This window comes from Cynocephalus volans, chromosome 2 (genome assembly GCF_027409185.1).
Source record: "Cynocephalus volans isolate mCynVol1 chromosome 2, mCynVol1.pri, whole genome shotgun sequence".
NCBI classification, from domain to species: domain Eukaryota; kingdom Metazoa; phylum Chordata; class Mammalia; order Dermoptera; family Cynocephalidae; genus Cynocephalus; species Cynocephalus volans.
In genome coordinates, this window is record NC_084461.1 from 165862787 (window position 1) to 165879041 (window position 16255).

Sequence of the window (16255 nt, forward strand, 5' to 3'; positions counted from 1 at the left end):
TCAAATATTAATCACAAGCATGCCTTATCTATTCTCTTAAAGGACATATTAAGGAAAAGAAAAAATTGTCCTTAACAGAGGACATCAAGGAAGGAAAGAGACTCTGGGGTAGTGCAAACCTACAATGAAGGGGCAAAAGGTGGGCCGCATTGTGCACTGGAGCAGGAATTGTAAGACTGCAGTACGAGACTGGACTCTGACCCTTATTGTGCTACTCGGGACTGGCCACTTATGTGTCTTGGTCTCTGCTCCCTGGAATTTGAAATAAGGTTTGTTTGACCTATTTTCTACCTACTGCAAAAATGCTGTCACGATTGCACATTGGGGGGCCCTGACTCGGATCTTGTCTGTTTGAAACAGGTCTAAATATGGTGGAAGTTATATAAGAGAAGGGTAGTTTTCTGGTGACAAGTAGATAATTGTGCTCTGAAACTATTTCATCAGTGCCATAGTGGAAAGAAAAGGAGAGGACTCAGGATTGGGGAGAAGCAAAAAGGGCTGAGGACAGTCATGCCCCACCTTCCTTCCCACTACGAGGGCTGACGACCTGCGATAGAGAATCTTAGAGCTGGACAGAGGACTCCTGAAGCCCCTCTTGTTGTAGGGAACAGGGACCACCCTACAGTGCCATGGAAAGCAGGCCAGGGAACTGGGGAGGGGAGTGAGGACACAGACTATATAGCCTGAGGGACTGTCAATTCACCCCTCTTTCTGACCTAGTTTAGGGACTGTCAGTCTGGTGGCATCTGCTGCAAGAGAAAGAAACTTAACACATAAACACAAACGGGAGGAGGAGAGCCGAGCTATTTGGGACAGGAGACAGATTGAGAAATAGAAAGTTCTCCCTATGGATTTTAGCCTGTTTCTTTTTCCACTTTCGTATTTGAGCTGTGCCCTAATTCTTTCTTGTTAAAAGCCAGCTAGGGCGTTTAAGCACAAGACGGCAAAGTCACAACTCCAGTTTCATTAATCCCATCTGGGACAGAGAGGTGAGGGCAGGTCCTGGACTTGTGCTTTCATACAGGAATTGCTTAGACTGATCGATCCTGTTCAGAGGGGAGAATGAAGCCTTCTAAGAATGTTAGACTAGTCTCAACGCTGAGCTTGTTCCTCAATGCACTATTTTCCTGAGCACTAGCATGGGATTCTGAATCTTCGTTCCTCCTCTAAACTGTAATAGAGGTGACTGATGGTCTTGAAACCAGATTAAAAGGACAAGTATCCCGATCAAGACACAAATAGGTTGCACCAAAGCAGCCAGTTCCCTAATGTGGGTTAGGAATGGAATTGAGGAGTCCGCCGTTCTAGCTACGTTCTGAGAAAACTGTCTTTGTAAATTAGCAAACTCAGGGGTTACCATCTGCAGCACATGGTGCTAAGGACCTCACAAGTCCCGTCATTAGCAACCTGATGGGGAAAGTACGGTGACTGCCATCCACATTCAATACTGTGTGCCACGTGCTTGTTTTGATACTTGGCACCATCCTGCCCCTCTGAACCTCTCCCAGGATTTAAGTGGCTGAAATCTTGGAAACTTTCTTTCCCAGACTTCTTAGAGCAGTACGGGTGGCAGGTGAATCCCTCTGTGTGGTCTCCCTCACTTTAGAATCTCTGATGTTTTTGATGCCTTGATTTCTGCCTGTGGGAGAGTTGCATTAATAGACCCCAAGGTTCTCTCCCATTCCTATCATTCAGCGGCTCTCATACCATTCCTCTCTGTAATCCTGGCTTCTGTCACTTAGAGCCTTCTTATTTCTCTAATAACAAGCACTTGCAGAATGTTGTCCTTTATACAAATTGTTCACACAGATCTTGAATTCTTACAGCCCCTGCAAGGCAGTCAGCATTAATTCCTTCTCAGAAGCAAGGAAGCTCAGGCTGAGAAATCCCAGTGAATCTCACTGGTCCCAGTGTGCTCACTTCCAATGCCCTGCTCTGCACACCATCCCACATGGCCTCACTGACCATCTTTCTTCCTCTGACCACCCTGTTTCTCTTCTCTCTCTTGCCAGTCCATTGTGGGTCAAACCCAGGGCTCACAGCTTGGGTTGCTGGTCTTGGCTTGTTTCCCAGGAAACCAGCTCCATGTGGAAGCTCACCCAGTTACATCGCTCCAGCGACTACCTGTTGAGAGGTAGTGCCCACCCCCAGCTCCTCACCACGATGTTCAGCCCTCCCCATCTGCAAGGCTGCAGCACGATTCTGTGGGCCTGTGATGTTGTGAGTAGATGCATTTGGTCTTCATGCCTGTCTCCTGGCACACAGCCCCTAAAATCCTTAGAATCTCCAAAGTGGTGTCTTTTCATATGCTAATGAATTTGCTGATGCTGGAAGCCCCTAGGTAGTTTCAGGATGTCAGCTGGTCACCAGAAAGACTAAGGCAGTCCCTGCCTCAACCTCCAGGGATGGGAGAGGAACTGAAGGTTAAGCTGATCACTGGTGACCAATGACTTAATCAATCATGCGTATGTAATGAAGACTCCATAAAAACCCAAGAGACCTGGGTTTGAGGAGCTTCTGGATAGCGAACACATCGGGGTTTTCACCTCTACCCGCCGGGAGGGTGGCGCACCCCAACTCCATGGAAACAGATGCTCCTGTGCTCAGGACATTTCCAGACCTTACTCTATGTATCTCTTCATCTGGTTGTTTATTTGTGTCCTTTAAAATATTCTTTGAAATAAAGGGACAAAAATAGGTAAATGTTTCCCTGAGTTCTGTGAGCCACTCGCCAAATTAATTGAACCTGAAGGAAGGGGTTGTGGGAACCCCTATTTACAGCCAGTTTGGTCAGAAGGACAGGTAAACAACCTGTAGCCTGCAACTGGCATCAGAAGGGGACTGAGCCCTCGGCCTGTGGGATCTGACGCTATCTCCAGGTAGACAGCGTTGGAATTGAATGGGAAGGCACCCAGCTGGTGTCTGCTGCAGAATTGCTTGCTTGCCGGTGGGGAGAAAACCCCCACACATTTGATCACAGAAGTTGGTCTTCTGTGCTGATAACTGTGCTGTGAGCAAAGAGGAAAAACAGGTGGTGTGTGGTTTTTTCCACACAGGGCCCTAACCACTTTTGTTTTCATGGGCCCCTCATCTACATACCCACATACTCTGTATTTCTATAAAATACTTTATTTTGTAATTTTTTTATTTTTTATTTTTTTATTTTATAGAAATACTCTGCATTTCTATAAAAATGAGTATATTACCATCTATTAAAACATTTTCATGATCCCCTGAAAGTACTGTAGGCCCTAGGCAGTGTGTCTATTCTCCGGATGAGGTGCCATTGTCCACATGATTCTTAAATATTCTGAGACTGGACAAAGAACCATTCAACAGGGTCAGAGGGAAGAAGCTTCAGAGCTCACTCAGGGCTAGGAATAGTTCCTGTTTCCACCAACCAGAGCAGAAATCCTCATAATCCACAGGGCAGTGGGTAGAGTGCTCCTATGTAGGTTAAGCATTTGTTCTAGATTAAATGCTGCTGTGGTCCCACCTCAGAGAGCTTAAAAGCAAGTCCTGAAAGGATCAAATGGTTTACAAGTAACCTAACTGTGTCACAGAATAAAGCTCAGGAATACTTATAGGAATACAAAAATATCCAGCACCCCGAAAGGTAAAATTCACAATGTCTCTGGCATTCAATCAAAAATTACTGGGCACGCAAAGAAGTGATAAAATAAGACCCATAATGAGAATGATCACTCAATCAAAGAGAACCAGAAATGACCCAGATAATAAAATTAGTAGACAAGGACACTTAAATTGCTATTATATATGTACTAAATATGTTTAAGAAACAGGAAAGAGTAAACGTGTTAGTAGAGGCATGGAGACGCATCAAAGTCCCCAAATATCAAGAGATAAAAAAAAGAGAAAGAGAGAGAGAGATGAAAACCACAATGCCAGAAGTGAAAAAAATTCTTTGGGTGAGATTAATGGCAGATTAAACATTGCAAAAGGGTTGGCTGGTGAGCTCAGTTGGTTAGAGAATGGTACTGATACATGAAGGTCTAGAGTTCAATCCCCACACTTGCCAGCAAAACAAAACAAAACAAGAAACATTGAGAAAGAAAAGATTGGTGAACTTGAAAACATAGCAATAGAACAACTGGACAAGAAGACAACAAACAGATATGGAAGATTTAAACATAACCATATAAATTACCACTTCAAACATAAATAGTCTAATTAAAACCAGAGACTCAGATTGGCTAAAAAAGCACAACTCAACTACAAGCTGCAAACAAACTCACTTTACATATCAAGATATAAGTCGATTAAAAGTAAAAAGATGAAAAATGATATATCCTTTATAATAATGCAAAGAAAGCTGGAGTGACTATTAATGTAAGGCAGGGGGTATTCATGCTTAAAGATGGAAAAGGACCATTTAATTACATTATTTGAAACCAGAGTAGGGTTTTAACTTCTGAACTCTCAGGGATTTTCACTGTTTATATGCTCTGATTTTTAAGACTTACATAGTGATCTATAGTTATCAAGACAGTGTAGCATTGGCATAAAGGTAGACAAATAGATCAATAAAACAGAATAGACAGTGCAGAAATCAACCCATACAAATATGGATGGTTGATTTTCAACAAAGGCGCAAAATTAATTTAGCTGAGAAAGGATAGTTGTCTTAGTCTGTTTGGGCTGCTATAACAAAATACTGTACTATAAACTGGGTGGCTTATAAACAACAATTTATTTCTCATGGTTCTGGAGACTGGGAAGTCCAAGGTCAAGGCATCTGCAGATTCGGTGTCTGGTGAGGGCCCATTTCCTCGTTCACAGATGGCGCCTCCTCGCTGAGTCCTCACATTGTAGAAGAGACAAATGAGCTCCCTTGGGCCTGATTTATAAGGACACTCACATCTAGTCATGAGGGCTCAGCTCTCATGACTTAATCACCTCGCCAAAGGCAAGGAGGCGATCCTAATACCATCACCTTGGGGATTAGGATTCCAATATGTAAATTTGGGGAGGATGCAAACTTTCAGACCATAGCAATACTCTGTCAACAAATGGTGCTGGAACAATTGGTTATCCATATGCAAATTATAAATAAATAACTCCAATTCATATTTTACACCATGTACAAAAAATTCAAATCAAAATGGATTATAGTCCTAAATGTACAGCTTTAAACTATAAAACCTCTAATCTCAGGCAAAGATGTCTCACGTATGATATCAAAAGCACAATCCATAAGGGAAAAACTTGATACGATGAACTTCATCAAAATTGAGAACTTCTATTCTTTAAAAGGCACTGTTAGAAGAACAGACAGACAAACTACAAACTTTGCAAAGTGGATATCTAATAAGGGACTTGTATCTGGAATACAAGAAGTACTCTCAAAACTCAGTGTTAAGATAGCAACCCTCCCCCCAAAATGGGCCAAAGGTTTGAATAGACACGCCACCAAAGAAGATATCCAGATGGCACATAAACACATAAAACATTATTCCCATTATGCTCAACATTATTCATCATTAGGGAAATGAAATTTAACATCATAGTGAGACACTACTACACACCTATCAGAATGTCTAAAGTGAGAAAGACTGACCACGGAAGCATTGGTGAGGATGCAGTGGAACTGGAAATGTCATGGTGGTGATGTAAAATAACCACTTTGGAAAAGAGTCTGGCAGCTTCTTAAATAGTTAAACATGCACCTATCATGTGATCTGGCCATTTGACACCTAGATATTTACCCAAGAAAATTGAAAGCAGATGTTCATGCAAGTACTTGTACATGAATTCCACAGCAGCTTTATGTGTTATAGTTGAAAAGTGAAAACAACCTAAAAGTCCACCAACAGAAGAACAGATAAACACATCATGGTACATCCATCCGTACAATGGAGCACTACTTACCAATAAAGAGGAATGGATCCATGAGACCTGCAGCCACATGGATGAATCTCAAAATACTTATGCTGTGTAAGAAGTCAGGCAAAGAAAAAATCAGTACTGTATGGTTCCAGTTATGTACAATTCCAGAAATGCACACTGATCTATAATGACAGAAATCAGGTTGCCAAAGGACTGGGTTTGGACGTAGGATATGGAATGGGGGAAAGAGACCTAGAAATGAGGGATGACAAACAGGTGAGAGGATACTCTGGAGTGACAGATATATTTATTATCTTGATTCTGGTGATGGTTTCCTGCATGTACACATGTCAAAAATTTATCAAATTCTTTACTTTCAATATGTGTAGTTTTTGTGTGTCAATTACATTTCAATATATCTGTTTTTGGGGGCTGGCCCATGGCTCACTTGGCAGAGTGTGGTGCTGATAAAACCAAGGCCGTAGGTTCAGATCCCTATATAGGGATGGCCAGTTAGCTCACTTGGGAGAGTGCGGTGCTGACAACACGTCAAGAGTTAAGATCCCCTTCCTAGTCATCTTTAAAAAATATGTGTGTGTGTATTTTTAATGAAATCCCACAGTGAGGTAATAGCAGTTTTAAGAAAATCATCAAAAATAAAAATCAAAGGCCCCAAAGGGCCCCCAGGATATGACCCTGGAAGATGGATGAAAAACTGAAAGAAAAAAAAAGGTGACAGCCTCATGCAACCAGGGAGCCTCGTGCAGACGCTCAATTGTGGATATTCAAAAAGGCAGAAACCAACGTGGTGGACATCACCATCCTTCATCCCCAGGACCCATTATCATGCTGGTCAGCTGTAAAAAAATTAACCATTGGCCCGGAGACCTTCACAGACACTTCACCAAAGAAGACATACAGATGCAAATAAGCATAGAAAAAGATGCCACACATCATATGTCATCAGGGGAATGCAAATCAAGAACACAGTGAGATACCACTGCACACCTGTTGGAATGGCCACGATCCAGAACACAGATGACATCAAATACTGACGAGGGTGTGGAGCAGCAGGAATGCTCATTCATTGCTGGAGAAAAGGCGAAATAGTCCAGACACTTCGGAAGAAAGTTTGGCAGCTTCTGACAAAACTAAACATGCTCTTAGCATACGACCCAGCAATCACACTCCTTGGTGTTCACCCACAGGAGTTGAAAACTATGTCCACACGAAAACCTCCTGCACGTGGATGTTTGCAGCAGCTTTAATCATAATTGCTAAAACTTGGAAACAACTGAGAAGTTCTTCAGCAGGTGAATGGATAAACTGTGGTACATCCAGACAATGGGACAGAACTCAGCACTAAAAAGAAATACTGCCATTTGCAGCAACATGGATGGACCTTGAGAGAATTATATTAAGTGAAACGAGTCAGGCACAGAAAGAGAAATACCACATGTTCTCACTTATTGGTGGGAGATAAAAATTAATATATAAATTCACACACACACACACACACACACACAAAAAAAAAAAAAAAAAAAAAAAACCGGGGTGGGGGAGAAGATATAACAACCACAATTACTTGAAGTTGATATGACAAGCAAACAGAAAGGACATTGTTGGGTGGGGAGGGAGGAGAGGGAGGAGGGAGGGAAGTTTTGGTAAGGGGCAACAATAATCAACTACAATGTATATCGACAAAATAAAAGTTAAAAAAAATAAAAATAAAAAATAAAAGTAATGGGGTATAAGGAATATACAAAAAAAAAAAAAGAAAAAAGAAATGAGCGATCAAGCCATGAAAAGACATGGAGGAAACTTAAACGCATATTTACTAAGTGAAATTCCAACTTTGACATTCGGTAAAAGGCAAAATCATGGAAACAGCAAAAAGCTCAGAGGCTGCCAAGGGTTATGGAGGGATGAACAGGTGGGACACAGAGGATTTTTAGGGCAGTGAAACTACTGTGTATGAGACCATAATGGTGGCACATGTCATTATGCATTTGTCCAAACCAAGCGTGAACCCTGATGACAACTGTGCACTTGGGTGATAATGATGTGTCAGTGAAGGTTCACCGACTGTAACAAATGCACCATTCTGGTGGGCTGTGTATTTGTTGGGGAAGGGGATATATGGGAACTCTCTGCACTTTCCTTTTAATTCTTCTATGAACCTAAACCTGCTCCAAATAAATAAATAAGCGTTACACACAGCACCGTGGCCACTGCTATTAGACACCTTTCTTCTGGACTTCTTCCAAAGGCTCCACCTCAGGGCCTTTGGACACGCCTCTGCCTGAGATGTGCCCCCTCTCGCAACTGTACCTTCACCCTCGCTTTGCATGTTAATTCTCATGAATCTTTCAGAATTCAGCCCCAGTGCAACTCCCTCAGCTTTGATGAGACCCCCTCGGTTTTACTCTTTAATAAAACACTGTAATTTTCCCTCAGAGCCCTATCCCTGGTTCATAACTATATAGCTGTGAAACTGTTAGTGTAATGTTTGTTTTCCCCATGAGACCATGATTCTGATGGGGCCAATAGCCATGTTTGGTTCACGTGGTGCCTAGCATCCAGCACAGACCCTGGCACATAGTAGGAACTCAATAAATACCTGTTGAGAGAATTAATTAACTAATGGGGGAATGAATGAAAGACCAATGAGAAGCAGCTCTTCATGTGATTGGTGAAGTCCCCTGACGTTTAAGTGGTTTTTTTTAGATTGTTGGGGAGCTAGGGGACCTCTGCCCAGAATTATTCCATTTGCTTTTGTCTCCAGGGGTCGCTCTGTAGTGGAAGAGCAGCTATGTAGGGAGGGGAGGGTGGGAGGCTTATAGAGATGTCGTCTTGTATGAAGATGTGCAGATTAAGTAAATGGTTGGTGTCCAAGAACACCTGCTCCTCACCTGTTCCTGATGTCAGGGAAGACATGTTCCTGGTGTCCCAGTGTCCCAAGTGGAAGTTAGAACACATTTCAATGAACCTGTAGCCTGATCTGTGATGGAAATATCTAAATTTTCAGGGACAAAAAAAGCATTTTGTAATTAACATGGTGAAAAAAGTTGTTCCCTGTAAATTCTATAAATTATTCAAACAAATTAATAATGATCAGAAAAGGTCACTGATTATTCTAGGGACAGGGTGGATTCACAAAAATGAACAAGATTTTTAAAAAGTCTCATCAAATCATCACCTTTTCTCCTTTATTAGAAGACTTAAAAATATCTACCACTTAGCACTAACTATGTCTCGGGCTCTGTACCAAGTATACATATATATTTATATACATATATAGGACATATATAGGTATGTATAATATTTAATCTTCACCAAACCCTGAAACACAGGTACAATCATCACCATTTTTCACACAAGGAAACTGAGTCTCAGAGTGACCATGTGGCTTTCTCAGGCATTTGCCCCATTCTCTGATTATCATGCTGTGGCTAATGTAAAGGTATGGTGCTTGGATGACTCGTAGTGGCGTTTACTTACACTGGCTGTGACATTACAGCTGGGGCATTAGTCAGCAATTCTGTGCCTACCTGGAAGCAAAGCTCCAGGTTTCCCCTGGAAAACCACATCTGACTGGTTGGCAAAGCCCTTTGTGTCAAATTCTGAATGTGTATCTGGACTCGGCAGGAAAGAGCACAACAACCTACAAGCAAGTTCTGCTAGAGGGTGGCAGAGGGAGGGTCACAAGAAGCAGTGGAATAACCAGTCTTGCCAATTATAGGACCTTAAACAAGAGACATGTCCCCCAAGTGAACTGCCAGGCCACTGTTTTGCATGATGACTTTCAAGAAGATATTGAGGACATGCTAATGAAACCCGGGCATGACACAGAACTGGGAGAACAGAAACAGTCTTTCATCTGCCAAATGGGACACAGTGGGACATGCGCCAACACCTGCCTTGAACAGGTTACTGTAGAGTATGCATAAAGCAAATGTACTTCATAGGGCCTGGTTTTCCAAATCCTTGCAGTTTCAAATATTGACCTTGCAAAGGACAGGAAATTTTCCCCAGGCTATATATAGTCTCTGTTGTAAGATAAAGAGTTGTAACATAGCAAGGCTGCTGGTTCAAAGACAGAGTAGTTACTGATTGATATGTAAAGATACTGGGAAATTGCTGTAAGAGGAGAGTGTTTGCTAAAATCAGGCTTTTGTTAGTGGATTGCCTCAATTGCATGTTACCAGATTCTATTGTTAAACTTGTTAAACTGTACTTAGCAAAAATCCCACCTACGTTCTCTTCCTGGAACTTCCTGGTCTGGAGAATAAATGCAGGAAGAGAACCCCAATTTGTGGTTAATTTCCCAAATGGAAGGAATGCCTCGCTCTTGAGGGTTCTGGGAGATTAACCCCTTTTTAAGACTTCTCACTGCTCAGAAGAGATGGGCTTTGAGTAATCTTTGGCAGCTCCATCACCCAGGGGAAAAGGGGTGACAAATCCATGGGAAGCAAAGCAACAGGTTACCAGAGGTGCCACTGACATTAAAGTTTTCCCAGAGAGGAGGCATTCTGTTTTATTTACTATATTTGCAAGACTTTACTTTACAGATTAGGGAACTAAAATGGGGATTTTGTCAGTTATTAGGTACATCTATTCTCCCTATGTCTTACTGGGTATTATTATTATTATTTAGGTGTAGTAAGGACAACAGACCAGGAGATGACTGCCATTAAAAAGATTGTGACTCACAGATCCTAAGAGAAGAGGCTGGGCCACACCATGGGGGCACACGGGATATACTGGGGTCGATCAGGAGGGGGGGATGTGGGCGAGAGCCTTTCTTGTGGTTTCCACGGGAAGGAGTGGGTGAGGCAGGGTGGACAGGCTCAAGATCAGCAGGTGTGAGTAACTTCAGTGGGTTTGGGGCATGGGGCTGTCTCTGGTTGCTGGGTACCTGGCCCTGGGGTGGGTAGGGCAGGTGGAGAGTTGTCAGAGAATGAAAGCCTGATAAAGGAGGTGGTTGGGGTGTGGACTCTGGTTTCTATTTGAGAAAGCACATCCTCAGGAGAAGGACTCCTCGCAAGGAGAAGTGGCACGAGCAGAGAGGCAGGAGGCCAAGGCAAGGGGACTGGGGCATGTCACTGGGTTGTCTGGGATGAGGCATGTCTGACATATGCATGGAGGGCAGATGTTAAAGAACCACATTTACGGAAGCTGGACACATGGTTAACATGCACTGTGCATCCTTGGTATGGGGATTAACTTCAGGCTTATGATTCAGACCCACCAGAGCCACTGCGGTACAGCCATGGAACAGCCCGTCTGTCTTTTTTTTTTTTTTTCTATTTAATTCAATTTTATCTATATTTATATTTGTGGGGCACAGTGTGTTGTTTCAGTACATGCATGTCCTGCACAATGATTCACTCAGGTAGACAGCACAGTTTTGACCCCATTAGTTCACCCCTACTCTTCCCCCACCCCACTCCTCCCAGCCTCTGGTAACCTTTTTTTCTTTCTTTTTTTTTTTAAGCACACACAGATTAAAATCCTTATTGCAGAAAGAACTCTTGAAAAATGAATTAGAAAATCTAAGCAGAAATTTGATGAAGGACATGAGCAGATAAGTCCCACACCCCAAAGAAACACAAGTGCCTAATGAGGACATTCTAGGATTTGGTTGTGGGCAGGGACGAGACTGGCCCAGCCCCTATCTCAGAATCCTGGGTGTTGGCCAGCTCCGTTGCTGGCCTGGATGGCAGGGGTGGGGGCAGGGCTGAGGCCCCGGCCCCCATCTGTCTTTACAAAGCCCCCCCCCCCCGCCCAGGGGACCCTGGCAGTATTTCAGGTCACTGAGGGTCAGCATCAGTTTAAAGCTGTATGCAGTGACTCCAAGGTGGCCTGGGCTGTTTCCAGTTCCCCAGTGCACAGTCACCTTAGGAAATGGCCCCAGGTCCATCTGGGGAAGATTAGGGCAAAGATTCAAGGAACGTGCCACCTGAAATGTTGCCGGGTCCTTCTTCAAAAGGGCCCACCTCCTTGTCAGGTTCTAGTTTGTTCTTCTCTAAGCTTTGCCCCAAATTCGTGACGCACCTGTCCCTGCTTTTCCCTGGGGAGCGCACTGCCTTCACGTGCCCACCTCAAGTGTCGCTTTTCAAATTCCTTTCCTTCTCCCTTGAACAAGCCAGCATTCGATGCTCACACCCCTACTCTCTCTCTCCACTCCCTCCTTAAGCAAACCCCACGGGTTCGGTGGCCTCAAATGTCATCCGTGTGCTGGTAATTCTTAAACTCCTCTTTCCCAGACCCCTTCCATGCTCCTGACCCCTACAGAAAACTGCCTGACTCCACGTCCCCATGGTGTGTCCAGGAAATGTTTCACACTTGGCATGGCCAAAACCAAACGATTCATGTACTTACCCTACCCTCATCTACTCCCTCACAAATAAATGACACCACCAGCCACCCAGTTACACAGGCTAAAAAAGAGAGAGGGAAAGTGTTTAAAACTCTTGATGACCGCCCAATTAAATAGAATAAACTGGAAAACCCATTACCACGTCCTTGGGAGGTTCGGCGGGATCTGGGTCTGTCCCTCTCTGAGCACCATTCCAGCCCCACGGCCCTTTCTGGCCTCACACAAGCCCCTCTATGGCATGGGCCATTTCTCCTTCCTGGTCCTGTGTCTGTAAAGTTCTCAACAAGCAACCAAGCAACCAGGCAGGGAAGCTGACGGTCACCAGGTGCACCTACTCCCACTTACATGCTCTTGACACGCTGCCTCTTTTGGGTCACTGTATGGTCTGGGTCACTCTGTCATCAGGTCTCACCACCTCCAGGAGGCCTCCCCAACCACCTGACCCCAACAGCCCTGAGCACACCCCACAGACCCCGCAAACCTGTCCCACTCCACTCATCACCTTCACGTCTTCTCTCAGGACCCAGAGTAACCCTGTTTATTTGTTTGTTTACATGTTTATGGCTGATGTCCCCAGTTCATCTTGAATTAAAGGTTCTTAATGGCAGGGGCTGAAGGCATCCACTCTCACTACAACAGTGCCTGATGTGACAATGCTACAGGTGCCTGGAAAACAACTGTTATCACCAAAGTCACTGGGGCTAGAGGTGTAATGTCTTCCAAAAATTTCAATCATAACACTTCCCATTTGGGGAAAAAGGATGATGAGGCTTTTCCCCTCCCATGCTCTTTAACAACTCTTAAATTCATCCCACAACACTTAGAGATATCCTACCTGAACAGGTGATAGACAGGCAAGACAACAGGCAGTTTGTGTTGTCGGACGGTAGATTTTTATTAGAACGAGCGTGTCTCCTGGCGATAAGCAAAGCATTAAAACTCATCAAGCTAACTCACATCTCTCTGCACAAAGAGGGCTGAAGAGGGACAGGAAGCCCCTGACACATTTGGGTTCAGTATAGCGAAGTGTTCCGGTGAACGATTCATTGGAGCTATATGTTTGCAATTGTAAGGCACTGGAGGTCAGGAGGGCACGAGAACTGGGATTGGGTGCAGATAACTGATATTCATGCCCGAACCCTCAGCTTCTCTGCATGTGCTCAGGGCCCAAGGAGGGTGGGCACAGCGTACTCATCTTCTTCCTTCAGGCCCCAAATGACCCAGACAGCTTCACAGCTCTGCTCCCACCACCATTTATTAGAAGACAAATTGCATTTTATCAGCCTGCGTGGAGCTTCCCGAAAATCACACCTCAACAAACCAGATTTTTATGAGTGCCTTTGCACTCCATGAGCTTCAAAAAGCCTCTAATGCGAATAACAAAAGCATTGCCCGACTTGTGGAAAGCGTTTCTGCTGGAACCTCAAGGGCCCACCCTGGGAAGAGGATTATTTCTTAATGCCCAGCGGACAGGAAACCCCGGTGCCCCCCAGGCCGCAGTAGCCATCTGGGTTCTTGCTCAGGTACTGCTGGTGGTAATCTTCTGCGTAGTAGAAAGTCTGCCCCTCCCGGATGTCAGTGGTGATCGAGCCATAGCCGTGCTCGGACAGAACCTGTGGAGACAGGGAGGCGGTCAGGACTGATGCTGGGCAGGGAACAACCAGGCGGAGGGGCTGGAGGCTGAAGGCAGCACGTGGGGCTCAGACGCGCACTGGGGACTGGGTGATTCTGGGTCGGCACTGAGTTTGCTCTGCCTCGGTTGACTGGGATTTGAAGTCAGGTGTAAGTCAGGGTTTTGGACTGTGATTGATGTTCTACCCGCCATGGCACTGCGGCCTAGCTGTGTGCAGGGATCCCTGGGCTTGGACCCTGTGGGTCCATTTGGAATGGCCCCAGAGCTCTCTGAGGGGAAAGAGTGGTATGTGGGGCTCCCTGCTGCCCCAGAGGCCTCCAGCAGAGCTGCGTGGGATGGAAAGAAGGGGCCCAGGTGGGCTGCAATGCAGCTGGGCACTGGCCCCTTGCCCCCCAGCTCTGGAACAGGCCCTCACAGCCCACAGGCTGGGTGGAGAGTCCCTGCATGCTGTGGTCTAGGGAGCACAGGCCCCACCAGATGCCCTGGCCAGCCAGGGGCATTTGGGGTTTGTGCTATGGACTCCAGGACAGGAAGCCTGGGCATTGGGTCTGGGAGACCATGACCTGAGGGCCTGTGTCAGCACTGGCGCCCTCTGCAACCTGGTTTCAGTCCTGCTGGCATCTGCAGCTGGGGAGAGAAACGCGCACACTTGGTTGGGGGCCGGGGGGCAGGGTGGAGCAGGGCCATGTGGGGCGGGAGACAGATTAAGAAACAGACATTTCTTCCTGCAGGGTCGGCCATGTGCTGCTCCACCATGTTGGGGCAGCCTGGAGTATCTGAGCACAAGGCCATAAGGCCACAGACTCCAACCCAGCCTCACTGACTCCATTCAGTCTAGGCCTGCAAAGCAGAGCCCAGGACCTGTTTTCTGGTCACTGACCAGACCCGACTGTGGGTGGCTCTATTTGAGATGAAATCCTCAAATCTGCCAAGCACAGTGAATCCAGGATTCATATTCAGCAGGACTCACTGCTTCGGGTTTTTCCCGAGCACATTCACCTGTTTCCTGAGTCGTGGTTCAGCCCTCTGAGCCAGGACGAGGCAGACTGTCAGGGAACAGGGTCCTCGCCCTGGCGGCAGATCTGCCCACACAGTCAGGAGCAGCCAGTTTTCCAGCAGGGTTACAAGTGAGGTGAGGAGCATTCTAACATCAGCTCTGACAGTTCCTTGCAAACCAGCAGTTATTGAGGGTTTACTGTCTGCCACACTCCTTGCAGAGACTTCACACGTGGTGATTTCAGTCTCACAAGAGCCTTAGGAAGGAAGTCCTATTATTATTGCCCATATGGAAAAATGCCTGTCAGATACAGAGCCTTGAACCCTGCCTGACATTCTCAGCTTGCCCTGGCACTGCTCAGGCAGCGAGCTTGGAGACTACGACTACTGTGTCCCAGATTCTACCGCCAGCAAGGCCCCACTTTAGATCCCACCAATGGGAGAAACTCACGTGAGACTTGGCAGGCTGAATAAAAGCAGCGATTATTTGCAAGGCACAGCTGTGAGCATGGGCCCGGGTCTTTGCCGAGAGCAGCCCTGAGCCTGTGCCCGCTCCTCCTGGCCATCCCTGAGATCCACACACTCCGTGCTGCAGGTGATGAAAGCCATCAGCAATGATTTCTGGCAACGTCTGTGACTTCCTGGCATCATGAAATCCAGTGGTGCCTTGCCCTGACCTTCACGCCAGCAGCCCTCCTGATGACTCTGTAAACACTGCATTCCCTTGGTAAAATCCACCCTGCTGCAAAGACCTGGAGTGCTTTCTGTTTCTGTGACTGAGACCCGGCTAACAGAGCCTTTGGTACCAGAGCTGCTCTCAGGAAACGGAACATTGGTTAGATTTAGCGTGAGGAGCGACCTTGCTGCAAGTGGAGAGTGGGTCAGAGTCCTGGTGTGTGGTGGCAATGCAGTTACGAAGTCATCGCTAGTGTCGCCTATGAAGAAGTGCCCACTGAGGCAAGGCTGGGAGAAGGGGATGTCCCAGGGAGATGGTACACATGAGGTCTGTGGGGGTGCAGGCGGCTCAGGCACTGGAGAGCATGCGGGAAAGACAAGGACCTGACACTCCTGGCCCAAGGCAAGGTAAGAGAACCAGGGAGCTTCCATGACTGACTTGAAATCATCTCTTGAAGCTGTATCCAAATACTAAATAAAGAGTTTAATCCAGAGGTCTCCAGATTCATAATGCAAGTGGCACTCACACCTTCACCTGCTCTAACGCCCAGGAATAACGTGCACACGTGGCCACTGTGGGACTGCTGTCACTCTGGCAGATGCCACCCACCAGGAGCCCCTCCCCACACCAGTCTGGCCCTAAACGTCCCACACTGACGTGCCCCTCCTGTCTGCACCAGTCTCCCATGTTCTGGGGTGACTCCTGTTTCTACCCCTCTGTG

General features: G+C 45.9%; 1 protein-coding gene across 1 annotated transcript in view; it reads right to left on the reverse strand.

The window, feature by feature from the left end:
- Positions 1 to 13148: 13148 nt before the first annotated feature.
- MSRA (methionine sulfoxide reductase A) overlaps positions 13149 to 16255 on the reverse strand; it is a 350738-nt gene continuing 347631 nt past the window's right edge. Inside the window, exon 6 of the mRNA XM_063086834.1 lies at positions 13149 to 13842. Coding sequence (XP_062942904.1) covers positions 13678 to 13842 — 165 coding nt within the window. The 3' untranslated portion in view covers positions 13149 to 13677. The remainder of the gene's footprint in view (positions 13843 to 16255) is intronic.